General features: G+C 45.0%; 3 protein-coding genes across 6 annotated transcripts; 1 reads left to right on the top strand and 2 right to left on the bottom strand.

Annotated features, from left to right (window-relative positions):
- Positions 1–1,363: 1,363 nt before the first annotated feature.
- Positions 1,364–4,800, bottom strand: Dsp1 (Dorsal switch protein 1). 2 transcript variants are annotated; one of them, XM_075688583.1, is made up of 4 exons: positions 4,680–4,800; positions 2,804–3,137; positions 2,372–2,546; positions 1,364–2,260 (listed from the first exon to the last, which is right to left on the bottom strand). In XM_075688583.1, the coding sequence occupies exons 2-4, from the start codon at positions 3,100–3,102 to the stop codon at positions 2,108–2,110; spliced, it is 627 nt and encodes a 208-aa protein (XP_075544698.1). In that variant the 5' UTR covers positions 3,103–3,137; positions 4,680–4,800; the 3' UTR covers positions 1,364–2,107. The 2 variants fall into 2 exon arrangements, with proteins under 2 accessions (XP_075544698.1, XP_075544697.1); XM_075688582.1 differs by having other exon boundaries at positions 4,613–4,727.
- Positions 4,801–5,383: 583 nt separating this feature from the next.
- Positions 5,384–10,548, top strand: Sap30 (SIN3-associated polypeptide 30). 2 transcript variants are annotated; one of them, XM_075688581.1, is made up of 5 exons: positions 5,384–5,728; positions 6,785–6,961; positions 7,154–7,276; positions 8,376–8,474; positions 10,173–10,548. In XM_075688581.1, the coding sequence occupies exons 2-5, from the start codon at positions 6,794–6,796 to the stop codon at positions 10,293–10,295; spliced, it is 513 nt and encodes a 170-aa protein (XP_075544696.1). In that variant the 5' UTR covers positions 5,384–5,728; positions 6,785–6,793; the 3' UTR covers positions 10,296–10,548. The 2 variants fall into 2 exon arrangements, with proteins under 2 accessions (XP_075544696.1, XP_075544695.1); XM_075688580.1 differs by lacking the exon at positions 5,384–5,728 and adding an exon at positions 5,959–6,160.
- A 2,430-nt stretch (positions 10,549–12,978) lies between these two features.
- On the bottom strand, positions 12,979–19,608 carry Sf3a2 (splicing factor 3a subunit 2). 2 transcript variants are annotated; one of them, XM_075688578.1, is made up of 5 exons: positions 19,476–19,608; positions 18,902–19,078; positions 18,553–18,761; positions 15,023–15,205; positions 12,979–13,213 (listed from the first exon to the last, which is right to left on the bottom strand). In XM_075688578.1, exons 2-5 carry the CDS (start codon positions 19,053–19,055, stop codon positions 13,016–13,018), a joined length of 744 nt encoding a protein of 247 aa, XP_075544693.1. In that variant the 5' UTR covers positions 19,056–19,078; positions 19,476–19,608; the 3' UTR covers positions 12,979–13,015. The 2 variants fall into 2 exon arrangements, with proteins under 2 accessions (XP_075544693.1, XP_075544694.1); XM_075688579.1 differs by lacking the exon at positions 19,476–19,608 and adding an exon at positions 19,298–19,440.
- Positions 19,609–25,495: the final 5,887 nt, after the last annotated feature.

Below are 25,495 nucleotides of genomic sequence, written 5' to 3'. Positions count from 1 at the left end.
CTACAGTTGATTCGCCCGCTGGGCTCTATGGGAGTGTCCACTCTAGTTGAATTTCTTTCTCTAAGGAAAAAACACCGTCCAATCCACTCAATCTCATTCTAGGCTGCGTTCCAATAGTTGCCGTAGACGGCAAAATAGACGGTTAAGCGGACAGCGGCCTATGGTCCCTAGAATATTCTAAGGACCATAGCATAGAGTTTCTGTAGGAAACTCTATGGACCATAGAGCTTCTCAGGGACCATATCTTGAGTCTCGTTCCAATTCTCACGAAGACATCAAAGTAGACAGCTTCGCGAAGACAGCATCGAAGTCAAAATGATGCAAGCTACTTTCATATCCAAACAAGATGGCAGCTTAGAAGCACGACGGGAAGGTCGTCGGCGCACAAGAAAACGTAGACACGCTTTCCTATAACCCTTACACGTGCGCATAGAGCACATGCGTTTGATGAATGTGCAAAACGTGCGACAGCCTCGGGTGTGCGAGAACTCGAAAGAGAAAACTAAAAATACAATAAAATACCGATAGCTGACTGGTGAATGTTACGTATCATTTCAAATTAGGTGCTGTACGTAAAAAACAAAAAAAAAGTATTTTTCCATTTCCCACGTAAGAAAACGAGAGCAAAACTGCTGGCCTACTTCCAGCAGTGGTGAAAGAGGCGCGGTTAGTTTCCGTAGCCTTCGCTTCATAGCAAAGCAAAGTTGTCCGAGAGTTTTTGTGTCATCATACCACCGTACCAATGCTGCCAAATGGCGCCACGCGTTTGCAGCGCCAGCATGTTTGTCGTCTGCTACCTACCCACGGACACCGCGGTGTAGGGAGCGTATATGCTGCACTATTGCTATAAAAAAATGACCATGTAGGTGGGCGGAGCTACTTTTCTACAACAGTTAAAAAAAAAAAAAAAAAGTGGCTACGCTCACGCAGCAAGAGTAGGTAAAATATAGCCCTATAGACAACGAAGCCGCAGCACAAGGCAAAGCTACGCGGGATTTTTAACACAATTGTTAAGTACCTCCGCTGCATTAGATTGCGGTAAAACGGGCAGAGTACGCCAACGCTGCTGTTCGGCTACTTGAAGTGGAGTACCCCCTGGGACTACTACTTAATCCTTCCACCAAAAGCCCTCTAGCATATGCTAGTGAGGAAGCCTGTACGCTAACGAGGCATTCATAAAATTACCCAACATTCAAATGTGTTACTCCCCATTTCCTCCGACCATGCACTGAGGCTTCGCAACACCTTGAAGTTTAATGCAGTTTTAGCCACACTTCGTGTACATACCTTAAAAGGGGTGGAGTGGGACAGATCTGAATGCACCTGGTAGAATAGCAAATGCCATACACTTCCTCTAACAAACTTGCGACATACTAAATGTCTTTATTGAAAGCCATCGATACAAAAAATAGTTATGCCACTAAAATGAGTCTTGTCGAATAGCAATGACGAATGAGCAAAAGAGGTGAATTAGCAATGAGGTATGATAACAGAACACAACTGAAAGCCCGAGACAGTACATGTGGCACCGGAAATTAAAACCCATGTGGGCCAGCAAAGCCTCGGGGAAAAAAAAAAAAAGTATATACAGTCTTACATCACACATCAGTGCAAAAACATATGACAAACCCCAAGTTTGAGGTGCAGCTAGGTGATCTTCAAAATGGGCAACGATGTGGTATGCTCACAGTGCGTACGCCAATGATGAAGAGTTTTAGTTAATTTTTACAGTAATTAAGTTAAAACAGTATCTTGCTTGTTACTCCACATGCACACATGTACAAAAGACGGGAGGTGAAAAGTGGGAAAAAAAAAAAGGGGGAGGCAGCCACTTTGCCCGCATCAAACAGGGGAGAAAGATTATAACACCCGTTTTGGGGCCCCATCAGAGCTTTTTATCTGTTTTAGAATAATGCATAACTGGGACCCTGCAAATAAAAAAAAAAGGAAGAAAAGAAAGAAAACTGAAGAGTTAACCAAAAATAAAAGTAAACGGCAACTATGAACACAAGTGGCATAGCCACAAGGCCAGAAGTCTGGAAAAGAAATAAAACGAACAGAAGGACAGGGGAAAGAAAATGAAGTGTATGCGTAAGAGTGATGCTTCTCAATCCTCGTCGTCGTCATCATCATCTTCAGCATCCTCAACCTCATCTTCTTCATCGTCATCATCTTCGTCATCATCCTCTTCCTTCTTTTTGGCCTTCTCCTTTGGTGGAGATGCAGCCTTGGGCTTCTTTCCCTTGTAGGCCTTCAGTTCCTATAAAGCAAATGACAGAACATGCTCAAAATCATTTCAATGTACAACAGTGCATACTGATATGCAACATTGACGAAGTATGAGGCAGCTACAGAATCATTTGAAACTTGCCTTCTCGTAACGCGCCTTGTCCTTGGCAGCCAGGCCCTCGTACTTTGACTTGACGTCGTCGCCAACCTCATTCCATCGCCGGCCCAGCTCTTTCGCCACCTCACCGACAGAGGCATCTGGGCTCTCCTGGCGCACGTTGGGTCTCTCGTCATTGCAGAACCAGAAGAAAGCAGACCTGCAATGAAACACCAAAATTCAGTTTGTCTTGTTCCAGCCAGGAAAGGACAAAAGCCAGCAGTAAGCACCAACTTCGCCTTGTCCAGCAGAGTCGCTCAATACACAGCATTCTACTGAGACATCAATATTCCAAGAATTTAAACTGCACTACCTGCGTCTAATCAAGAGTCTGAGCTCTAACAGCCTGGTCAACTGAAGACATGCTGAACAGAGTGGTTTACCACTGAAAATTTACAATCTGGTGGGGATGCTTACAAGGGGCGCTTAGGTGCATTGGGATCCTTTGCGCGCTTGCGCTTCTTGGACTTGTCGCCCTTGGGCGGCTTGTAGTCGGCCATCTCGGTGTCGAAGCGCTTCTTGTCCTTGTCGGCCATCTGATGGAAGCGCTTCTTCTCGCTCTCGCTCATGGTCTTCCAGCGCTCGGCACATTTCTTCGAGAACTCGGCGAACACCACGTTCTCGTTCGGGTGCTTCTTCTTGTGCTCCTCCCGGCAGGTCTGCACAAAGAAGGCGTACGCAGACATCCGGCCGCGAGGCTTGTCTCCTTTGCCCATGTTGATAACTTAAGTCAGCCGAATGTCACGAGAATCTGCGACAGAACGAGAGACAACGGGGAAAAAAAAGTTAAGTCGAGGTCCAAGCAGTTGTGGGCGCGTATATACAGGTTTACTCAGCATGGCATTGTAGCACCGTCGCGACCCAAACGCTTCCAAAATAGGCGCCAAGAAACTGCCGGGTGGTTATCGAAAAATATGACGCCAACAAGCGAGCGCCACTGAAACCGCAACAGCTACTATAAAGAGAGGAGGAAAAAAAAAAAAAAAAAAGGCGCGGAACGCATCTGCCGGAAAATCGTCTGCTTCGAATTGCTACGGCCACCCTCTCTCGTGACTCGGGGCAAATCACCTAAACTACTAAGCAGAACAAAAAACGCCCAGCGCTAAAAATTCTTCGAACTCTCCAAAATCAAGGAAACTAAAGATATGCGCGCCAAATGTAATTTATCGCAGATGCTACGTACAAGACTTCTCGGAAAAGTGCCGGCGAACGCCACGCAAGTAGCCGTGAAAAACGTTCGATTTCAAATGTGAGAAGTATATACAAAAGCACAAATTAATATAGCCACTAAACTCGGTGCAAAAAGAATACAGCGCGCCAATTGCTCATAAGCGGGCGACACAACCGGCTAGCAGACTACAGATCAACATGCTCTCGAAACGCCACGCAACTAGAGTTCAAGAACCTGTCAAGGAAAAAAAAAAAATGAGCGACGCGAGAAGACTTCAAACGTAATGGATTCGAATTCCGAACCGTTAAATCTGCTTGTGCACGTTATAACAGGACAGACGCCAGCACGACGCGTTTCTACCTGGGGCCCGCAAGCCAGGCGCGTAATGGAAGCCAACGCGGGAGTCGCAAGCACTGTAAATAGCTATGAGCGAGGAAGAAATCCCCGTCTTCATCAATGAAAACCCCGTCGAAATATGCCCTTGAACGTTATCATGGCTTCCTCAGCTAACACTTGCAAGCCGGGGTTCTTCGCGGCAAACTTACTAGCAAACTCAAAAGTGAGCTCGGGCACAGCCGGCTTTTCCTATGGAGCGGGCGTCCCATAGAGTATATAGGAAGCTTTAGGTTCCCTATGAGCGGCCGCTCTACGTGCATAGCAAAAGCATGGGAGCGCCTTGCAACAAAGGCTGGAAAAACGGCCCATTTCAGTCATTTTTCTGGCTATAAAGAACGCTTAAATTCGCACCGGAAAACAACGCGAAATAAAGTTCGAACCCTCTGTTCCACAGTAGAAGCCTGAGAATAGCATAAAATAAAGCGACTACAGCAGTAGAATTTTTCGAAAAGAGGTGATCGCAGCCCGCATGCCACCATAGAAACACTATGGCGTCCATAGGCTTCCTTTGTGAGGCCTCGTCTACCCAAGGGTTCCTACGGCCCCATAGAGTTACATGTAATGCTCAGTTTACGAACTCGCGAATAACTTGGTCTTGCAGAAAAATGTCACGATGAAAAAAAATCTCATTCATCTACAGTGTTTTAGAACACACTTACTGCGCACAAGATGGAGGCTCCAAGGTATTTCGTTGGGAAGATTTGCAATAAACAAGTCGACACTCACCGCAGCGATGGCTTCCTCAGTACCGAGCGACCCACGGAGCAGAAACGCTACGCCGTTGAATTCTCGCCACAGGAAAGCATAGGAAAAGTTGTGATTGGTGGGATTTGGATTGAGCGCAAAACCTCATCCTATAGAAGCGCGAGTTTTTATCACGTGGGCATTGCTCTTGGCCAATTGTGTGCGAGCAAGGAGCGAGCGCGGGAATCGCGCGTGAGCGACGTTGGCGCGAATAGCGACAGTGGTGGCAGCGGCCGGCAGCTAGCAGACGACGTCGCCTCGTAGAGAAAATGTGCATCGCCAAGAGGTGTATATAGTGTATGCTTGATCTACAGGAACACACAGTGGCAAAAGTAGGTGTCTACAATACTCTACATAACCTGAAGCTGAAAAACAGTGATTTAAGGTAACAAAAATATGGCTTCAGGCCTGTGCGGTTTATATGCGAAACATTTAGCCAACAATTATTTTGACACGTTTCGAGAAATAATGTAGCGCGTTGCTGCAGCTAAAAAGACGACTGACGATGAATTGTACACCAAACGAAGAACGAAAGTAAAACGACAAAGCAGCCGCAACATGTTGCTCTGCCTTTTTTGGTGCATGAGCTTGGCAGCGTGATGGTGATGGCACCGATCCATGAGCATTTCGTGACGTCAACGCAGCGCCGCCGTTTCATCCAATCGGTGTCTAGAACGGTTTTCGCCGTGTTCGCGCTCGTGGTTTTCTGCTACTCTGTGTGCGTTTGTTTGGCGTATTTTTGCGATTTTCTCTCGCTCTCCTGTGCGCTCTCTTGCGCCGAAGCTTTCACTGTGCTATCTTCCTCCCCTACTCCCTTGCCACCATCGCCGAAGCTCTTTGGCGTTGCGCTCGGAGGCACATACGCCGGTTCTGTGCGCTGTCAGCTACACTGAGTGTAAACAAACTGTAGCAGTCGCTACATTGGCTTCGTCACAAAGTGAACCACATCCTTGCGTCGGCTCGGCTACCATCCCGATTCATCTCTTACGTTGTTGTGACAAGACCGACAGATCTGCGGTCCCGGCGTCAAGGTAAATATCGCGGCGTTCTACTCCGCGACTCGTCGGTGCAGCCGTGCGCCGATCAGCCTGCAGAAGCACATGCCAGCCACAGCGTCGTGTCTACTGAGATTTGGCGCCAATTAGCATCCGTGAGCTCGAGCAGCCTTCATTGCCTTTCCCTACAGCAGTCGCGATCGACTCTCGGCTGCCGCCGTGTCTTACCGCTTTGCGTTGCAGCCGGTTAGGCCTACGTTTTGAGCGACGTCGCCCTCCCGCGAGCGCGTCGTGCCCTCTCCGACATCTCGTAGTATGCCCGCGGTTGGCATGCGTGGCCGCGCCGGCGGAAAGTCGAGGTCGCTCTTGCTTCGCCCTGCCTCGGTGTCAAAACTCTCGACCGCCCTGCCACTGTTGCGCAAACAGCAGGTCTCCACTTCAAAGACCCCTCTGACAGACACTTCCCTGGTAGGCACCCATCATCGCGACCGCCCCGGTTGCTGCGGCGACCTATTTTTCATGCCGGGTCTCGTGGCTTGCATGACATGTGGCCTCCCTGCTTTGGACAGCTGATCATGCAGCTGACGATTCGGGCATCCAACTAAGTTCTGCGAACGTGCGCCTGTACGTTTCTAGCCTGCCGCAATTCCCAACAAAATGTGATGGAATTCATCGGCGCAGCTTCACCATCCGGTTTAATGTACGATTAAATTTCGTGCGGAGCTGCGCTTTTACATCTGCGGATTAATTTTTGCCTAGCGGCTGTATGTGGATCGCGGCGGTCTGGGTGGTTGCCTGCCACGCGCCGAAATTTTATTTTACTTCCCCCTAACGAAAGCCCCATTAGTCAGTGTTGATACAGCGTAGAACGCGCGCCCGTTATTGCGTTGTTTGTATCATTGCATTCGAGAGTGCACTTTCAGGTTGTTGTGATCGTCCGCGACCTGTTACTTTCGCCCGTAATTCGGTGATGCAAGCTCATCGGGAGTGTCGTGCTGCGGTTTTCTTTCGTCTGTCGAGGATGCATGCACTTGGCGTGTGCCTCCCATGCACCGCGGTTAGCCTGACGTGCTGCGACGTCTTATGTTTTAGAGAGGCCTGATGAACGGATTTAGTACAGAAGAAGAAACGCAGAGCGGGCACAACCAGATCTGCTGTCTCTTGGACGACTCGGAGCGGTGCACGCGGCCAGCCGGAAATGCCAGCTACAGCAAACGCATCCAGAAGACCGTAGCTCAGCGCAAGCTGAAGCTCAACATTGATCCCAGTGTAAGTGACGCTGCAAAAATTGAAAGCATCGTGTTGTCCAGTGTTCGCCCGGATAATGCGTCCATATAACCACTTTGTAGAGAGGCTAGGGGCCGCCGGAGAGCGTCCATGCTTTAGTTGTGTAGCGCGCGGTCGACACGTTTCCACGTCTCGCCGCATAAAAATGCGTGTTTTCATTTTCTTTTTGTGCAGGCACGACACATCTACATCTGCGATTACCACAAAGGTGTCATCCAAAGCGTGCGCACCAAGAGGAAGCGTAAGGACAGCGAAGACGACAATGGTTCCAATGAGCAAGAAATGGACATTCCTGAGGCAAGTTTACTTCTGAGAGGATTCGGGCTACGACGGAGATAAAACTTAGCTTGTAGAAATTAGCCTTGTCACACTATGTTGTGTCTGCATCCCTTGGATCAGTGTGCAGACATCTTTAGCATGAAATGATTCACTTTGCAGACTAATATTTGGTGCATGCTAGTTGGTTCAATATTTAAACTTAATAGTGGTAAATAATACAAGGACAGCACAGGTGCCAACTTCCAAATGATATTAATGCCAGAAACCTACAGTGAAGTTGATGCATGCATGTTTACACACAAACAAAAACAGCAACCATGTAAACTCCATATTGTATAGACAGCTCTATCTAAATACTTATGTTTATTGCAATAGAAAGATATAGAGGAAATGCTGACATTGTGCTCTCTTTTGCTTAATGGCTTGGGAAAAGCTGTGACCAGTTTGCCCTATATTTAACGGGGGCATTCTACGTATAGAAAAAGGGAATGCAAAATGTCAGCTTACCCTCAGTATTCCTCTATTGCAATGAACAGATGTATTTAGACATGACTGCTGCTTTTCTTTTGTGGGTGTGTGTGCATGTGTGCGAAAACCTACATGCTCCCAAAGTTTACTTTTGTGTAGGTTTCTGGCATAAAAATCAGCTTGAAATTGGTCCTGTCCTATCCTTCTTGTCTGTGCCTTTTATGTATTACGATATCCTTAAGAGTGCCGGATGGCTTTGTCCAAGGGCATGTTTCATTGTGACCTGAGCTAGTAGTAGCTTACGGCAGCTTGTGCGTACAGGCTTAATACTTGTCTGGTACTTGTAGGGGATGCTGTCTCATCTTAGGCAAGCGAGATTAGAGGCTTACGCATTCTCACTTGTCTTCACTGTACTCTTGGACTACCAGTATCATGACTGCAGTAATGTCCATACAAGCCTAGTATATTCACCATGTGCTGTGATGTTAAGGTGTGTCTTGTTACATAAAGCTGCAGTTCATTTAAGAGTTTTCGCTGCTATCTCGAGTAGTCGGGCTGCTTGCTCGTCAATTACCAGCCTTATTTTTAACAGTATGTTTAAACAATCATGGTTGTTTTGCTAACTTTCCTGCCTTCTTAATGATTACAGGTGGACCTGTTCCAGCTTCAGGTGAATACGTTGCGAAGGTACAAGCGGCATTACAAAGTCCCAATGCGGCCCGGACTCAACAAGGCAGAACTGGCTGATGTGAGTGTTCCTTGCATAAAAAAATGGTGACAATTTGGCATTGCTGTAGCAATTAAAAGTGCATTGACGTGTTCACAATGCCCTGAATCTCTTCCTTAATTTGAAATTGTCTGGCCATTTTCGAATAATTTCTTCCGTAGAAGTAGGAACATGTACAAGTTCCATTCAAGTTGTAACACTTCACATTTGACAGCCCACACCCAATGTACAACATAATTAAATATAGTTTGTGGTGGATCTTGCTGCTTTTAATCAATTGTGTTGGCAACTGTAATGGCTGCTGTTGCTGAAGATTGAAGAGCAGATTTAAGTTCAGCATTGGAGGTCATGCCTTGAAGCTTCCTTGATGCGTGCAACCCATTTCATTCATGCAATTCATCTTAGTACCAAACAGCACTATGATTTTACAATGTGGCTGGCTAACCTTATTGCTCTGGTACCCATCTTATCAGCAGTGTGTGTGCATTGTCAGTGGTGGTATTTGAAGGAGAAAAGGTAGCTACTTCTTCACTGGTGCAGTCTTGTTGTCATTAGTGATGGAGCATAAACTGACAGCTTCCTTTTCATTCCTGAAGTCAAGCAGTTGTACGCATAGCGTGTTTAAGCAATCTCAGACTTAGCCACTTTATGTTATGGCTACCCTCTAATTCCCAAGTCCTTCCTGAAGAAAAAATGCTCATAAGTTTTTAAAACCTTATTTTGCACAGTATACTTGTCATATAACTTCATGTAATTTATCCTTGCTTTTGTGGTTTCTTAATATGTTGATAGTGAAATGCATTCCCGAGGGAGTTATGCTAAATGGAACACAAGGCTTTGGCTTCAGGCGGTATTCAGTTCCTAATTAATTGAAACCCAACCATGCCTATTCAGCTTTCAACTGTAAAAATCGAACCAGGCATTTATGCCCAAGGCCACATTTCAGCTTTTGCATTAAGAGCAGCTTTTCTTTCCAATGATCTACTGTTTGGTATTTGCTCTATACTCGGGGCGTTTTATTTCATGTTTACACAGGGGATGTATTATTGGAGAAAACTTTGTCCACAATGATGGCGATGCAAGTCTATCATCCTCACAGTCAGAACGCAGAGCCAGGAGCTGCCAGTGTAGCTTTCTTTTATATCTCATCACGGTGTAAAAAGTGACTTGAGATAGAAACAGTCCCAGTGCCTACTCAAAACTATAAGTTTGCTGTTGGAAGCAATGCTGAATATGTAAAACAATAACAGAAACCAGCTCAACAACAGGGGCGGGAAAGCGACAATAAGGGAAACAGAGGGGCTAAATGTTTTTGGAGTTTGCACTTTAATAAATATCTTCACTTGCTCATGTTGTCTGCTTGTTTCCATCCCATGTCTGTTCCATTTGCTCTTTCACTTAACCTTCATGACACATTACCAACTAGTCCAGCCCAGGTGCAGTTTAGTTTGCCAGATCACTGTTGCAGGTGTTCCATCTGATAGGCGCACATGGGCACTTGAACACAAGTTGCAGGCTGCATAGTTTGAGTGTCCCTAGTTTGCATAAATTTTTTGTCTCCAGTGGAACATGGATATAACAAATTAGACATAACAAAGTAGATATAATATGTTGCCCTCCAGTACTGTCGGCATGTAATAAGATATTATAAAGTTCAACTGTACTACTGCACTAGTATTTTAGGCAGCATCATAATGCTTGTCCTTGTTTTCCATGCAGACTTTGGCACGGCACTTCAGGACCATTCCGATTGCAGAGAAAGAAGCCATCACATTTTTCATCTACATGGTCAAGAACAACAAGAATAAGCTGGACCAGAAGAATGGCGCCGACCCATGCTGAACCTGATCAATGCTGTTGGCAGAGTGATGTGCATTTTGTGAAGCCGGTGCCCATATTCGTCTCGTGGACTGAGGAATGCAGTTAGCTCTATCATCCCGCAATCACCACATTCATCACTTCCGCTTGTATATATACCATCTAGCTGCTTCCTCTTGTACATACTATACATATAAACACATATAAAGTCAGGTGCATTCTGGTGAAAAAAAAATGTGTACATAATAAAACCGTGATTGTTTATTTGTGGATGCAACTACATTCGTTTTTGTTGCTTCGACTCTGCTTTGAAAGATGCCAGTGTAAAGTTGAGTCACTGCCATCTGCCATGTTGCTTCTGGGCACAGAATTGTTCATTTATGTGGAGCAGTTTCCACAACCCCAATAGCACAGCAACAGAACCAGTGCCAACATTTTGCAAGAATTTTATTTTCACCTTTATACGCCACTGAAATAGGCACTGTGGCTGATAAAAAAAGAAGTAGAAATGAAAGAAAAATATCATTACAATATACTATAACGGCAGGTGCGTGTAGGATGTTGCAAGCCTTTAGGAGTACAATTTTCATATGAAGGTAAGTCGTCATTGCAACAATCTGATGAACACTGATTATGCTCACCTCATGGTTTCTTGCTTGGTCATGCTGTTCAGGTGAAGGTGCACGTGGCACATCAAGGCAGCCCTTGACGCTACCTTGGCACTTGTACAGCTCTCTCCCTAGGGCACGTGTAGCGGCCAGAGTGTGCTGCAACTGTTAGCATTCTTTTCAGGGTCAACACACCGAGTACTTTGCCTTTGCCAAAACAAACAAGAATGGCAATAGACGTACTCCAGTTTCATTTTTTGCGTTTGCTTGAATATAGTGCTGGCTGATACAGAGTTACATACTTTAACCAGGATGACCACTTGTGCTTTGTAGTGTAAAGCTTATTCGCTATTTACTTTTTCCGAGTTGCACGTAATGTTCTTCAATGGCTTGTCGCTGGCTGATCCAGAGCTATACACTTTAATCAGGATGACTATTTGTGCTTCGGAGCATAAAGCTTATTTGCAATTTGCTTTTTCCAAGTCGCATGTAATATTCTTCAATCCCTTGTTGCAGCTTTTTGGGGTTGTAGTTTCAACTTTGCAGGGTTGTAGTTTCATGTGACCTGGACTAGAGATTTCATTTAGATGCGCAGTCCGCTTATTTTAACGGACACCACGTTGCAAACACATATGTGACCACAGCAGCGCTGCGATGAACAGCTGTAGGTCTGACTTGTAAAGATTGCTATCACCTGCTCTCTTGTTTGGTGGCTTCTGCAGAGAATCGAAGTTTTGCATCTTACCTTTCGAGACTTGAAACTTGGCCGTCCCGTAAATTGTAATGTACAGATGATTTTTTCATGCTAACAAACCTCATTTCAATACAGGCCGCTCGGATAAGGTATTTTACTTGCTTTGAGAGGGGCATTTACATGTTGGCCGATTCATCTGGTCAGCAATTTGAGCCAAGTAATGACACCATAAAAACACTCTGCCTGTAAGAAATACACAGACATACGTATAGACTACAGGAATGAAATTAAGTGCAGTATAAAACAAGTGGGAACAAAACAAAAGTTCATAATTGAGTTATCAGATCAGATAAATGGACAATTATCCTAAAGAAGAAACCAGGTGCATGTCGTCTCCTTATTTGAAAAAAACATGCAATAATGTCTGAAACGTATCGCTTCCTCTTCTTTCATGTTTGCAGAATGCATTAAAAAAAAAGAAGGGGGTTTTACGCGCCAAAACCGCGATCTGATTACGAGGCATGCCGTAGTGGGGGACTCTGGAAATTCGGACCATCTGGGGTTCTTTAACGTGCGCCTAAATCTAAGTACATACATGGGTGTTTTCTTGTTTTGCCCCCATCGAAATACGGCCGCCATGGCCGGGATTTGATCCCGTGACCTCGTACTTAGCAGCCCAACACCACAGCCAGTTTGCAGAATGCATGCAGCCACAGAACTCCTGTGTGAAATTAACATTTATTACTGATGCTGATCATTATCTTTGTATTATAATAGGATGCTCATGGCCAAGAAAATGTTTAAAAGAAAGAAAAGACCTGCAAATACATCCGGGACATATTTCCAGTTTCAGTTCAACAAATGAGTAGCCAGGTTGCATTTAAAATCACGACTACTTAGTGTACCGTAGCTATAGAATACAATGTAATTTTGTTTCAAGGTGATTACAGGAGACCTATTAGTGAGATTAGTTTGAGTATGACACAACCAAGAGATCCTCTATCATAAATGGCAGTAAAAGTAGTTAGCAAAGTCTTACCACGTTTTTCATATATGAATTTGTCTTTGTTGTTTGCAAAAATCACCAGTGCAGTAGCTTCCCAATTTTCTTGCAAGAAGACCTAGTCAGCATCAGAATGCAGAATGCAGCAGCTTCCTATCGCACTACACACTTGTTAGCAAAATCGGTTATATTAATCTAGCCGCCTGCAGACCACCTCCGGTAGTCTCTCGCACATGTCAGTCACTTACTTTTAGGGCACACTATTATATTAACTATCTACTATAACTGATATGCTTGACAACAGATGATGAAAGGTGTTGCAGCTGTTGTAAAAATTGTGCAGTCTTTCAACACACAGTAACAACCAGCACACTTGGCATAGCACTAAGACATTTCACAGAATGAATGAGAATGCCACATTTATTCCATGGCTTCCTGTCTAGTTGTTGCTGCCTCCTGAAGGAGGTGGCGGTGGCGGTGGTGGCGGCGCTAGGGTCGGCATGCCGTGGCCGAGAATGCCTGGAAGCTTTGGCTTGGCTTCCAACTTGAAGCTGAACTGCAGGAAAAACTGCTTGCTGTCTCGATTCCAGAGAGTCCAGAACTTGCCCTCAGACTTGTCCACCTCTCTACTTGGCACCTACAATGTCATTGCAAAATTCTTTCAGCTGAGAAAAAAAACCTGGCGGGCCGGTGCACGATAAATTAAACAGGAATGAAGTCGTAACCTTACACTTACTGCAAACACGCACTTGCCATAGCCCAGCTGTCTTACACCACTGTTACCCAGGCTTATACCCAAATGATGTGTGTAAAGTGTGCGAACACAGAGTAACGCTTTGACACACGCTCTGGAAATGTGCCGGCAACAATGGTACTGCAACCGCCGCCGTTCGCGATGCGTCCGTAACGGCACACGTTACCAGAATACAGGAAGCCTAGAGCTCGCTGCTTCCTGGTGCCGCCCCAGCTGCGGGGGCTGCTGGGCTGCTGACCCTCAAAAGCTCAGAGCTGGAAGATCAGTTCTGACTCGTCCAGCAAGCCGAAGATGCCGCCCGAGTCCAAGGACTCCAAGCCGGCACCTGAGGCCACCACAACGAAAACTGCTGGACCAATCTTTTCATTAAAGTTTGTTTTCTTCTGGCAAGCCATGAGATTTTGCATTCATGGGTCAGATGTGCAGCTACCCACTCTGCTCAGTTTCAAACATGGACAAGAACTAAGCTAGATTGGAAGATTACAGATTTGGAATAACAAGTTCACCAGCCTGCCGTACATGGATGCTCAGTAGGCCGGAAAGGATGCAAGAACTATAAACACCACCAACTTCAGAATCGTTCGCCATCATCCCTTGATATCACGGATTTTAGTAGAATCTGCTCAGTACTAGCTAAATTTCGACATACATATTAGGGTGCATTCAAGAGTAAGCAGATTCAGCATGGAAGCTATTGGCACTTTGTCCTGCACAATATCGACCTACCGTAAGTACGAGAAAATACCATGAAATATGTGACATCAGAATCTCAGTTTAGGCACAAAATTTTCGAATGGAGTTTTTCCACCAATGATATGCAAATAAAGTTCTGCAGGATTACTCTATACCATTCTAAAACTTGCTTACTGTTTTTCTTTAGCATCACCTTAATATATTTATACTCAATATGAAAATTTCCATTTAAATGGAACACAGGTAAATGATAACAGTTCACAAAGACACAGATTATCATTGGCTTTATACATTTGTTTTAGCTCACTTGCACGGTCATAAGTAGTAATGTTTCCTAAATGATTTCGGGGCACCGTGCAGCACAATGAGGAATCTAAATTTATTTACATGAAGTGCAATGTTCCAACTGTTCCACAGTGCCATTTGAACACAGAGCAACACTACCCAATAATGCGCTAGTGCTGAACTCAACTTTAAAGGAGTATGGCAGACGGTGCATTGACACCAAAACTGAGCAATACAGAAAAGGAGAGAGCATAATAACAGTAACACCTATCAGACATGGCATACTCTGATGCCCCACAGTCAAAATAACTAGTGTTGACTCTCCCTCCTCAAAATCCACATTTAATGGAAGCAAAATTTTAGAAATAGCTAAAGTAGCTCCACACACTTCCTTAATGTTTCAAAATACTATGGGTATCAGTTTGTGCATAGTTACTCAGTTACATAGGTACTGAGTAAACAAAACTTTTATTTTGGAAATATTTTTTTGTTAACTCTACAGGGTTCATTGACAATTGTCTAAAGCTGGGTATTTATCTTCCCAAAAAAGTAAAGACCTTTCCTATTTACCAGTTGCATTCAATGTGTCTTCTGTTTAATGGTCAGTGGGCTTTGTCTTAGGCTGTGTTCATTAATACTCAGCTAAATAAATATGTACCAACTTGGCCGGAAATCTATGTTGCTAAATCAACTTCAGTCAGCGCATATATTCACCTTAAAAGCAATGGTTTCATAAGGTTCAGCTGCAAAGAGAAGGTACTGCCACTTCTTGTCTGGTGGTTCCACCTTCTGTTCATAGGCCGACATGAACCGATGTCGAGGCACCACATTGTCATTGACCTCGGGGTAGTCCACTTGAAACAGCAAAGACTGCTGGCCAGTTTCACCATCCCTTTGCTGCATAGGATCATTGATTGAATGAAAAGGGCAACAACTTTTAGAGAGGCAGGTCTCAAACCTGTGGTTGTACTATGTCCAACCTTTTGTGTTTTTTGCCACAGAAACTAAAAGTATACCATGTTCCAATCTGCTAAATTAACATATGTATGCAGTGCACAATCAATACAAAAACTTGACATTACATGCTAGAACCAAGGACTCAGAGTTGTAGGTTTTCTTGACTACTGTCAGAGTACAAAGTAACAGGTGACATGAAGTCTGTTCCTAGCTTTCTGTTTTATCTGTATCAAAGTGAAAAGGAAAAAAAAAAAAATCTTTCACACAGAGATCATTGAAAATGACTTGCCAGATGTTGCACAAGCTTACGAGCAATAAAAAACAGCGCTAAACGACAGGACGAGTGAAGGGACACAGACAACAGCCTGTCGTTTAGCGCCGTTTTTTATTGCTCATAACCATGAATCATCCAGCCCAAATGCGTATTCTTTTGCACATGCTTTTCTGATGGGTAATCATACCGATGCTTGTTGACAACTCTGCCACAATGCATGCAAGACTGAGAAATCTTACTGTTATGAATAGTGCATCGGAACTGACCCCTGTATACTTTTAAACGGTCTTGGACTCTAACCTCTTCCTTCGCTTCACAAAGCTGAACACAGTGCCGGCCCTACAACAGAAGTTGCTAAGCTTAGGAATGGCTGTGCGGTGTCAAAAAAGCGCAGTGATTATTTCCGTGAGGAGGCAGCGCTATCATCTTGAGCGGAAGTACTGTAAAATACCGTGGAAGTGCCCAGTTTCGCATAAGCACCCAGTGCACATTTCCAAAACTTCAGAATTCTGAAAATTCTGTGTTAAGCGCCCACCCCCTCCAAAATACCAGCATCAGTGGAAATATTCACCCCACTGCAGTCGCTACGAGACCGCTAAGGGCGATGACAAGATATTTGCTTCCTTGCAGTAGAAAGGAAAAGATTGATGGGAGTGAAGATAATGCAGAGTGACAATTAACAGTCCTTGAAAGAAAACCCAGTGGTCGCAGGGCTTTTGTGCGACAGATCTTGATAAAGCGTGCAGTGCAGCCACTGTTCCCGCACTTCTCATGCAATCCGCTAGCCACACGATGCACTCCTACACCATCGCCAGGAAGATTGAGGTCGTCAAGTGGCACAGAGCATCGGGAAAGAGTGTGAGTTGCATGTCTCAGCATTTCAAGACAGAAATATAATCCGTGAGTGGGAATCCACAAGTATGATGCCCTAGAGCACCTCAACTACGGCAAGCAGAAGACGAAACGCGAACGCATGGACGGCGGGCCCGCCTTCCATGAAGAGTTGGACGACGCCCTCTTTGATTACCTTCGAATGAAACGAGATGCTGGCCGCACTGTCAGTAACTGGCTCCTAACAGAGGAAACACTGAGAATGGCTGGAAACCTGAACCTTGGCAACTTCAAGGCCTCAAGCATGCCCCCATCCACAAAACGAAGGCTGTTGTCGACGCAGCAGAAGCCGCCGGAACCAACATAGTATACATTTCAGGAGGCTGTACAGGAATCCTGCAGCCTGCGGACGTCTAATGAAATAAGCCATTCAAGGACTCCCTCCGCATGTAATGGACTGAGTTCATGAGCAAAGCAGAGAAAACTCCTAAAGAGAACCTCCGGAAGCCTTCACGCCAAGACATGCTGAAGTTTGCGTTGGCGGCTTGAGCTGCTGTGTCTGAAGAGATGGTCGCTCCATCCTTCAAGGGGTGTGGGATCAATGCCGCGTTGGACGGCAGCAAATAAGGGTGCTTGCATAACCGACTTGCAGGCACCGGAAAGCCCATGGCCTGTTCAAGTCGCGCAAGTGTCAACGACGAGTGCATTGACCTCCTATTCCACACTGACTCGGAAGAGTCGTTCGCTGGGTTCAGTGACGATGAGTAGGAGTGTACCCCAGCCCTGCCTCAAAGAAATCAATGTAGAAAGTTGGGCTAGTTGGGGTTGACGTATTTGCTGTGACATATTTACTAATGCTAGCAAGACTAATAGAAAAACAAAATTCCGAATTTTGGCACCAATCTGCCATTCGCACCTCTGCCATCGAGTCCTCACCGCGTCGAAAGCTTGTGGATGCAACAACTCGGAATTGGCCTTCAGAGCTCGAACTCGTGAGGCAGCAAGATGGCCTGAATTCCTGTGGGCACTCCGCCTTCCTTCGTAGTGCCATGGAAATAAGCCTGCTGCGGGAATCCGGCTCCTACGTCTGCCAAGGTGACGTACCTTGGTGGTTGCAGTGTGCCTAGCAAGGTTCATGATGTGCTACAACATGGCCCAAAATTTTGCAATGAACCAAGTGAAATGCCTGTCTCTTTCTTAGGTCTTGTCAGAAAAATTGCCAGCTGTTCTAACCCTGAGGCACAAAGTAGATCTGTTTCAGAAGGTGCTGACTGCCTTCCCTCCGGAGGTCACACTAATAATACTAGTAAGGCAATTAAGCAGTCCGTTAAATTTTTAAAGGTTAATAACATGTCTTTGTTGGAGTCTGATAAAGAGTGGGGTTTCATTGTCTTGTCGCAGACACGTTTTCTTGAAAAGGCACATGCTACCTAGTGCTCTGTCCTGTCCCAATTTTTTCCCCTGTTAGTCTTGCTAGTGCCAGTAACTATGTCACTTACTCAAATATTTTCGTTGGCCACCATCTTTGTTTTTACTGCTTCGACTGGAGAAATGCCCATATCTAGATTAACCCAATCTTCAGTGAAAGTGGAGAGGGCAATTCCACGGCATTTTACAGTACTTTCTTGCCTTGAGGTAGAGTGTTGAGTGGAGGAACATCTAGAATACGGGGATAAGTGTTCACACCCTTCCCTCAGCAATGGCCACAGTGAGAGCACAAATTTTATATACCTTGACAATACATTCTCTTCGCATCGTACACAACTAAAGACTGTGTTCAGCAAATGTGCGCAGTGGAAGCACAGGGTCCCGTATATATCAATCAAGAAGTCTCTTACCATTTGCTTGTTATTCACACAAATGTTAGAGACCACACTCCCTGACCTTGTTTATGCAAGTGTAGAGCTGCTGCTGGTACTTTTCTAGTTTTATTGACAGAAAGGAAAAACCTGACCAACAACGGCAGTGTTTAACTAAGTTTAATTGAGCTCACTAAGTGGCCTGTTATTAGTACCTGCCTGGAAAGCCCATTCCCGCGCTTTTGCAATTGTTTTATTTATAGCAAACGAGGTTAGATCAGCCACATCCTGCTTGCACTCGCCAAAATATGGTGCTTAACTGTTTCAAGTGACCGTGGCATGCCATGAGATTGTGACTGCAACACATACTTGCATTATCTTACCTTGGTAACCCTGTAGCCTGGTCGCCCAATCTTCACAAATTTCTTGATGTCGACACGAGGCTTTGCCGGTGCGGGCTGGATAGGAGAGTCTTTGGCTTCCTTGGCTGCTCGGCGCGCAAGATTGGCCTGGTGCTTTTTGCCTTGCGTGTGGGCCAAGTAACTGCCTTCGTTGTTGTGCAGTGTCAGGCACAGTTTGCACTCGTAAGAGCCTGCAACGAGAAAACATTAAGAATCATCAGCTTCTAATGTTCAGAGCAAGAGATGCTCTGGCAAACACCGTCAATTTGTGCAACATTGACTAAAACATCACCGATTTCCGTCTCACGGGGAGTAAGAGAACTGCATTTACCAAGGTGATTTTTCATGAAGTACGGGTCCTTTTGAAGATCGATAGTTTCCAGGGCAAGCTGTCGCAACCGTTCCCTCCGGTCTCTGTTGGACTCCGACCATGACGCGACGCCTCCGGAGCCGGTCTTGCCGCCGGGCCGATGTTGGAAATCCATTTCGTCCTCCCCTTTGCTTTAACCTAGAATATGAAGACGAATTTGATAGTTTAGACGAGCCAAGTCTTCTTGGGACCCCTGGAGAACCGCTCCTCGTTTGTTTTCAATGCTTAATATGAACGGTTGAAACGTTTTAATCGCAGACACGTAGAACAAGTGATATCGACTACAGATCAAAGCAACGTGCTCAATATTATCACCTCTTTCTGCAAATGATTTACATGTAACAAGAAACACCTCACTGAGTAAACTAAGAACACGAACGCTTCAGTTGTTCACACACACAGACGCCGCACACAGCCACACACGCAGCAACAAGCATTGGGACGCAATGAGAAGCATAGAATCACAGAATAAACAACCAACTTATGAGAAGTTGAACGGCTAGATGGCTGTAACATAGAGTAACACAGTCATTACCTATAAACTGATTACCACTGGTGGTTACGGCCAGTATTCCACCATACAGGCAGCACACCGAAGAACACGTACGTAAACTATGCTATAGTACAACCACAGCAATGATGATGATGATGGTCTATGCGGTCTTCCCTTTGTATCGGGTGATCAACGAGAGTTCGGATCTGGCACTCATTAGAAGAAACCGATTGAATATATGAGTATATAAAAAGACAAAACTAACAAGCAAAAAAAAGACACAATCACTTAGCGGGGGGGGGGGGGAGAAAAACATGAAAAAAAGGGGGAAAAGGGGAAAGGAACGATGGGGGCGGGGGGCACAGACACGAGACGTTCAGACGTTCATTTGAGGGATTGCTAGTCGTTTGTGCGCAGGCGTGAGAGAGCAAATGGGGGGGGGGGGGGGCTTTTGCTTCTTGAATATGACTCTGCCTACGTACTGCCAATGCCTCCTTTACTTGTACTGCGTCTTGTAGGCATTTGTCCCTAGGCGTGCCGGCAGTCGTGCTCACGGAATGAAACGCGTCAGTTTAGGGCTAAGTAATGCGCATACTTTCGTTTCAACCGGCTGCGGTTCGTGTCACATCGACGTAATTCTGGCGCGTACACTTACATCGGAGTCCTCGTCACCTTTGGTGACCAAATTCCTAGCGATATGACATGATGGTGCTCTCGCGTACTTTGCACACATGTAGGGTTCTACTAAACGCTCCGTGTCCCATTTCATTCCGTGTGCACTGTACCTTGTAAATAACATCATAGTGGCTGAAAGGCCGCCGGTGACCCAGCACCGGCGCCGCAGGCGCGAGAAAGTCTCCGACGTACCTTCAGACGCAAAGTTCTGACTGGTGCTGCAGAAGTCGCGGGGCGCGGTACTGCTGAACTTGGCGTCACAAGTTGGCAGCTGGGCGTAATTACATTTATTTAAACGTTTTTTTCTTTTTACTAATTGTAACAACGTGTCATTATTTCGCATTATTGGCGGCGCCTCCAGTACACCAAAGCGCAACGGGGACACCAAAAATAGCACTCGGACTGGTCCGTGGGTTGGGGCTCGCCGAGGCCTGCGCTGTAAGCCAATTTTTTATGCGAACACCCCCTGGCACGCTTCGGCCTCCGCGTCCCCAATCCACGGGCCGCCCTGCTTGCAGCTTTGATGCCCCCGCTACCCCTTGGGTGCCCTGGAGATCCTGCGCCGCCTATAACCTCAGCTGCTCGCCTGAGGCTTCCGTTTGCCGGTTACATGTGCCCTCTGGAGCAGTGCTTGTGAAAAATCCAGTCTGTCGTCGCACTCTAAGAACAGTTTACACCCTTTGGCTTGCCCCTTCTGCTTACCCACTCACGGGGATTGGCCAAGAGTCGGGCAGACTTTGCTTATGTGTTCAGAAAATGGAGGTAAAATCTATAATTTTGTTACATAAATTTTAGCGATTCATTAGACTGTCAACGGTTCATTAGACTGTCATGCTATGAAGAGGAAAAATTATCTATAATAGTTTCCCTAGCTTTATCGCAGCAAGCACATGCGTCTTCTTCCTTCTTATATCTCGCTTTATAGGTGCATGTTCTAAGGTATCCCGATCTCGCTTCGAAAAGTAATGAGCTAGCTTCCCTTTGAGTTATCATAAATCGTTTCTTTCCTGGTTTCCTTTTTTCCTGTTAAGCAGTTACTCATGGAAGGTTTCTTTTCCATTGCCGCCACCCATTATATTATTTCAGCTTCTCTAGCTGGCTTTCCGCTTGACGTTCTTTGTTGCTGTGTATGGCTGTGTTGCCCACCCTACAGGCCGCATACTTGCTGGTAACCTTCCTAGTTCTTTTCCTCCACTGTGAATCAACATTTTTTTCCTGTACAGACACCTCAACACTCTCCCAGCCCATTTACTTTTTTCCAGATTCCTCAGTCGTTCTTCATACTCAAGTTTACTGCGAGCTTCCCTCACTTCAATCACTCAACAGGCTCGTTGCTCCTGGTGGGTGTCGCTGGCAGACCATTTGTAGGCTGAAAGTGGCGCCAAATTTGAACCGGCGAAGGTGAGCGCTTCAGAATGTGCGTAGGAAATCTACGAAGAATCAGTTTCAGCGCGCTCCGTTTGTGGTGTTGATTACGGTACGAGGGGTTTCTATGCTGTATCAACGTAACTATCCCCTATCAACGCTACTATCCCCCCACTTTTTCCGAAGCATGCAGGCAACTTCCACGCTCACAAAATTTAGTGTCGCCCGCTCCCTCCACGCCACCGCCCAATTCGTTGAGGCTTCCCTGGATCCTCCGTGACAATGCCTTCAAATCTCGATACTTTTTCAACATAATGGTCTTCACAATGGCTAGAAACGTATAGCTCGGAGACATCAAGTGCTAGCCATCTTGAAGATAGATTGACATAGCTCTAGCTTCTTCTGGCCTGATCAAGCTATATCAAGCTAGCTAGTAGCCAACTTGTGCTTCATGGGATGAATATAACGAAGTAATTTTGCCCCCCTCTTGGTTATAATAAAATTTACGTATTCGTTAAGTGCCAATACCGGCAATAAACATTTCTGCTTTACTTTGTTATTTCAGTGTTTGCTATACAGAGGTTCAAAGAAGGACTGCAATTCAAAAGGGATGGCAGTGCTACACTGTCGTATTCTTTCACACCTGACGCAGCTGCCTACGAAACACAGAACCTATTAAAAACGTCTTGAAACAGCTACAAACGGCTATAGACGTCTTGATATACAATAAGAATGAACGCATAATTTCTAAGCATAACCTAAGCATCTGGAATATACTAGTACATATTCTATCTGCGGTAAAATCCACTACTGGTGTCACTATAGAGTCTATCTTGGTAAAGACATTCAGAAAGTCTAACTCAAGAACTTTATATGTTTTTGTCTAAATGTGCATAAAATGCCAAACGGCGTGTTAAAAGTGCGGTTAATTACCGTCGGCGTTCACAAAAAAAAAAGACGCCATAGACAAATAGAACTCGTAGGAAGCAGCATAATTTGGCTTCAATGTTGATTAATTTCACACCGAAACTTCAACCACGGGGCGCACACACGACACCTGGAAACAGCTTATATGCTCGCGCAGCAGGCATTTTCTTTCTCTGTGAGCAGGCGCCGACAGCAGCAGGAGCGAAAGGTCGGTGTCGCAGTATCACAGCGGTGTCACAGTGCTAGTAACCGCGCTGCGATCACTGTATGCTTCGGCGCTAGTTAAGTAGACAGGCTATAAATTTGTCAGGCATCTCACTCCGTGCTGGAAACACAAGGAGGAAGGAATCATATAGAGAAATACGAAGAAAGTTTGAAAAAACGGTCACTGCTGCACGCAATGTCTCGGTTGTGTGCCGTTCTAAGCCGTTCTGTACATTTACTATATATGAATTAACTGGAGTCATTCAACTGTACTGACGCTGTTTGCTGTGCCTTTTGCATCAGTGCTTCGCGACATAGGCTGTATTTCGTGTTTTCGCCGACGCCTTGCGGGATTCGCGTTTGCAGGCTTCGTTCTCGATGTTTCTTTGTACGTCGCACTTCGGATAGCACTTTCTCCGGCACTTCGTCTTGCGTCAACAATGTCTTAATATTTTTAGGTGTTACCCGCGACAATTCTTGATGGTTGGGCTCTTCTGCCCGCCGGTTTTTGTCATCTTGTATGGTTAACGTATAGCGTCAACCAAAGAGATCAATTGGACCATCAACGTCCTACAGATGTCCAGCCAAGAGAAGGGAAGGGCAATCGAGGACGGCCGAAGGCTATAGGTGGCGCGATGAAATTAGGAAATTCGCGGGTGCTAGTTGGAACCGGTTGGTGCAGGAAAGGGGTAATTGGAGAACGCAGGCCTTCGTCCTGCAGTGGACATAAAATAGGCTGATGATGATGACAATTCCAAATGCAATAGGCTGCAGATGTAAAAGTTGCACTGATGCTTTGTTCTAAATAAGCTCACAAGCAAAATGGGCCGAGGGCCGACCATGAAGAGCTTGGACCGTAAAGGGCCGACCTCTCTTGCCGACCCTGTCGGCGCTGGCTCGTTAACGGATGCTGGCCCGGATGCGTAGGGCTGCGTAATGCCGAGCACGAAAGTTTTGGCTGGCCAAGGACGTCGGCTTCAAGCTGGCGTGTCGCTGCTGTCCGATCATATATAGGATGCCGCCGCTATAGTCGGCGCCCAAAGAGATGACGCCTGCCGGCGCCGACTTCTTGTCCATGGGCCAGGAGCGCGGGAGGGGGGGGCACTTGGGGAGTGAATAAAGCACTTGACAAAGAGATGTTCCTTGCTAGCGTAACTAAAACTGACTGGTCGGAAGTTATATAATCTAATGAACCCCAAAAATCTTTTTCGAAGTTTTTAACCACACTTTCATCGCATTTCAACTGCCACTATCATAAAATAAAATGCAGAAAAAAGGTATCATCGCTACAAAATCCATGGCTTACAAATAGCCTTCTGAAAGCAATGCGGTCTCGTGAAAATTTGTAGAAAAAAACAAAGAAGCAACATTTCAATATTAAACTACTTGCCCGTTACAAAAATTTTCCGACTCACTTTCTGCACAACTTAGAAGTGCGAAGAGGATTTATAATGAACAAGAAATTATAGAATGTGGTAATAAGACTAGGAAAAAGTGGGAAATAGTTAACACCTTTTTAAACCGTAACTCTCAGAACGTCATTTCGAGACTCATTCACAATAACATGGAATACATTAATCCACTTGATATTGCAAATGCCTTTTGTGATGCTTTCTTCAATAACACTACTGATTGCGCTTCATGCTGTAACATGTCCTTTAAACGCTTACGTCATTCATTTTTCCTTTTTCCAACAACACCTGGTGTAGTAATTTTAGTAATTAGAACCCTTAAAGCCACTAGTGCTGGTCTAGATAATATTAACGCTTACCACATTAAAATGATCGCGCAATATATCGCTAATGCCCTCTCAGCTATGTTAAACCTGATTTTTAAAACCGGTGTTTTTCCACGTGAACTCAAACGCGGTCGAGTCATTCCCGTTTTCAAACAAATGTGATCGCACGCTTACACGGAATTATAGACCCATTTGCGTTCTTCCATTTAATTACACTTTTAATAAAGTTGTTGAAAAACTTATCGAAAAGCGTCTAACAAAATATTTAGATAAATTTAGTATTCTTTCCCCTTTTCAGTTTGGCTTTCGTTCTATAGCTTTTCAACTAATCTGGCACTTATATCTCTTACTGATTATCTCAAAAAAGCAACTGATGAAGGTAAATTTGCAGCCTCGATATTCGTTGACTTATCCAAGGCCTTCGACACAATTAATCACACAATTCTTTGTGCTAAACTTGAAGCCATTGCCTCTCCTCATCGAAGTATATTCTGTACGTTGATGATACTACTGTATTTAGTTGTAACAATTGTATATAAACGCCAACACGTGAGCTCAACGAAGATCTCGTGAAAATTTCCACATTGTGTGAACTTAACAAGCTACAGATTAGCCATAATAAGACCAATTTTGTCGTCTTTGCCTCACATCAGCGATCGCCTGAGCTCCTTCAGTCTATTTCCATCAACAATCACCTAATCACTGCAGTCGATCATTGCACCTAATTAGGTGTGGAATTTGACCGCCATCTTAAATTTCACCTTCACATAGCTAATGTTAAAAAGAAAATAGCATACGGAATACGTGTTTTAATCAAAGCACGACCATATTTCTCATTTTCTACTCTCATATGTCACTTTATTAATTATGCTTTTGTTCATTCTCGTATTAACTATAACATTGAATCATTGGGAAATACTTGTAACAGTCACCTAACTTCGTTGCAAGTCATTCAGAATCGAGCTATTCGACTAATAACATTTTCACCTCGTAACATTAGCGCAAATCAGCTGTTACATGCACATAATATTTTGAATGTGACTGACCTTCTTAAATATAACCTGGCCATATTTATTTTTAGGGCATTAAACAATGATATTCCAGTAACCATCATACCAAAGACATCCCTTACTAATATAAATAATACTAGATT

Source organism: Dermacentor variabilis, chromosome 4 (genome assembly GCF_050947875.1).
Source record: "Dermacentor variabilis isolate Ectoservices chromosome 4, ASM5094787v1, whole genome shotgun sequence".
NCBI classification, from domain to species: Eukaryota; Metazoa; Arthropoda; class Arachnida; order Ixodida; family Ixodidae; genus Dermacentor; species Dermacentor variabilis.
Note: the sequence above shows the minus strand (reverse complement) of the source record. Positions and strands in the feature narration are given on the sequence as shown.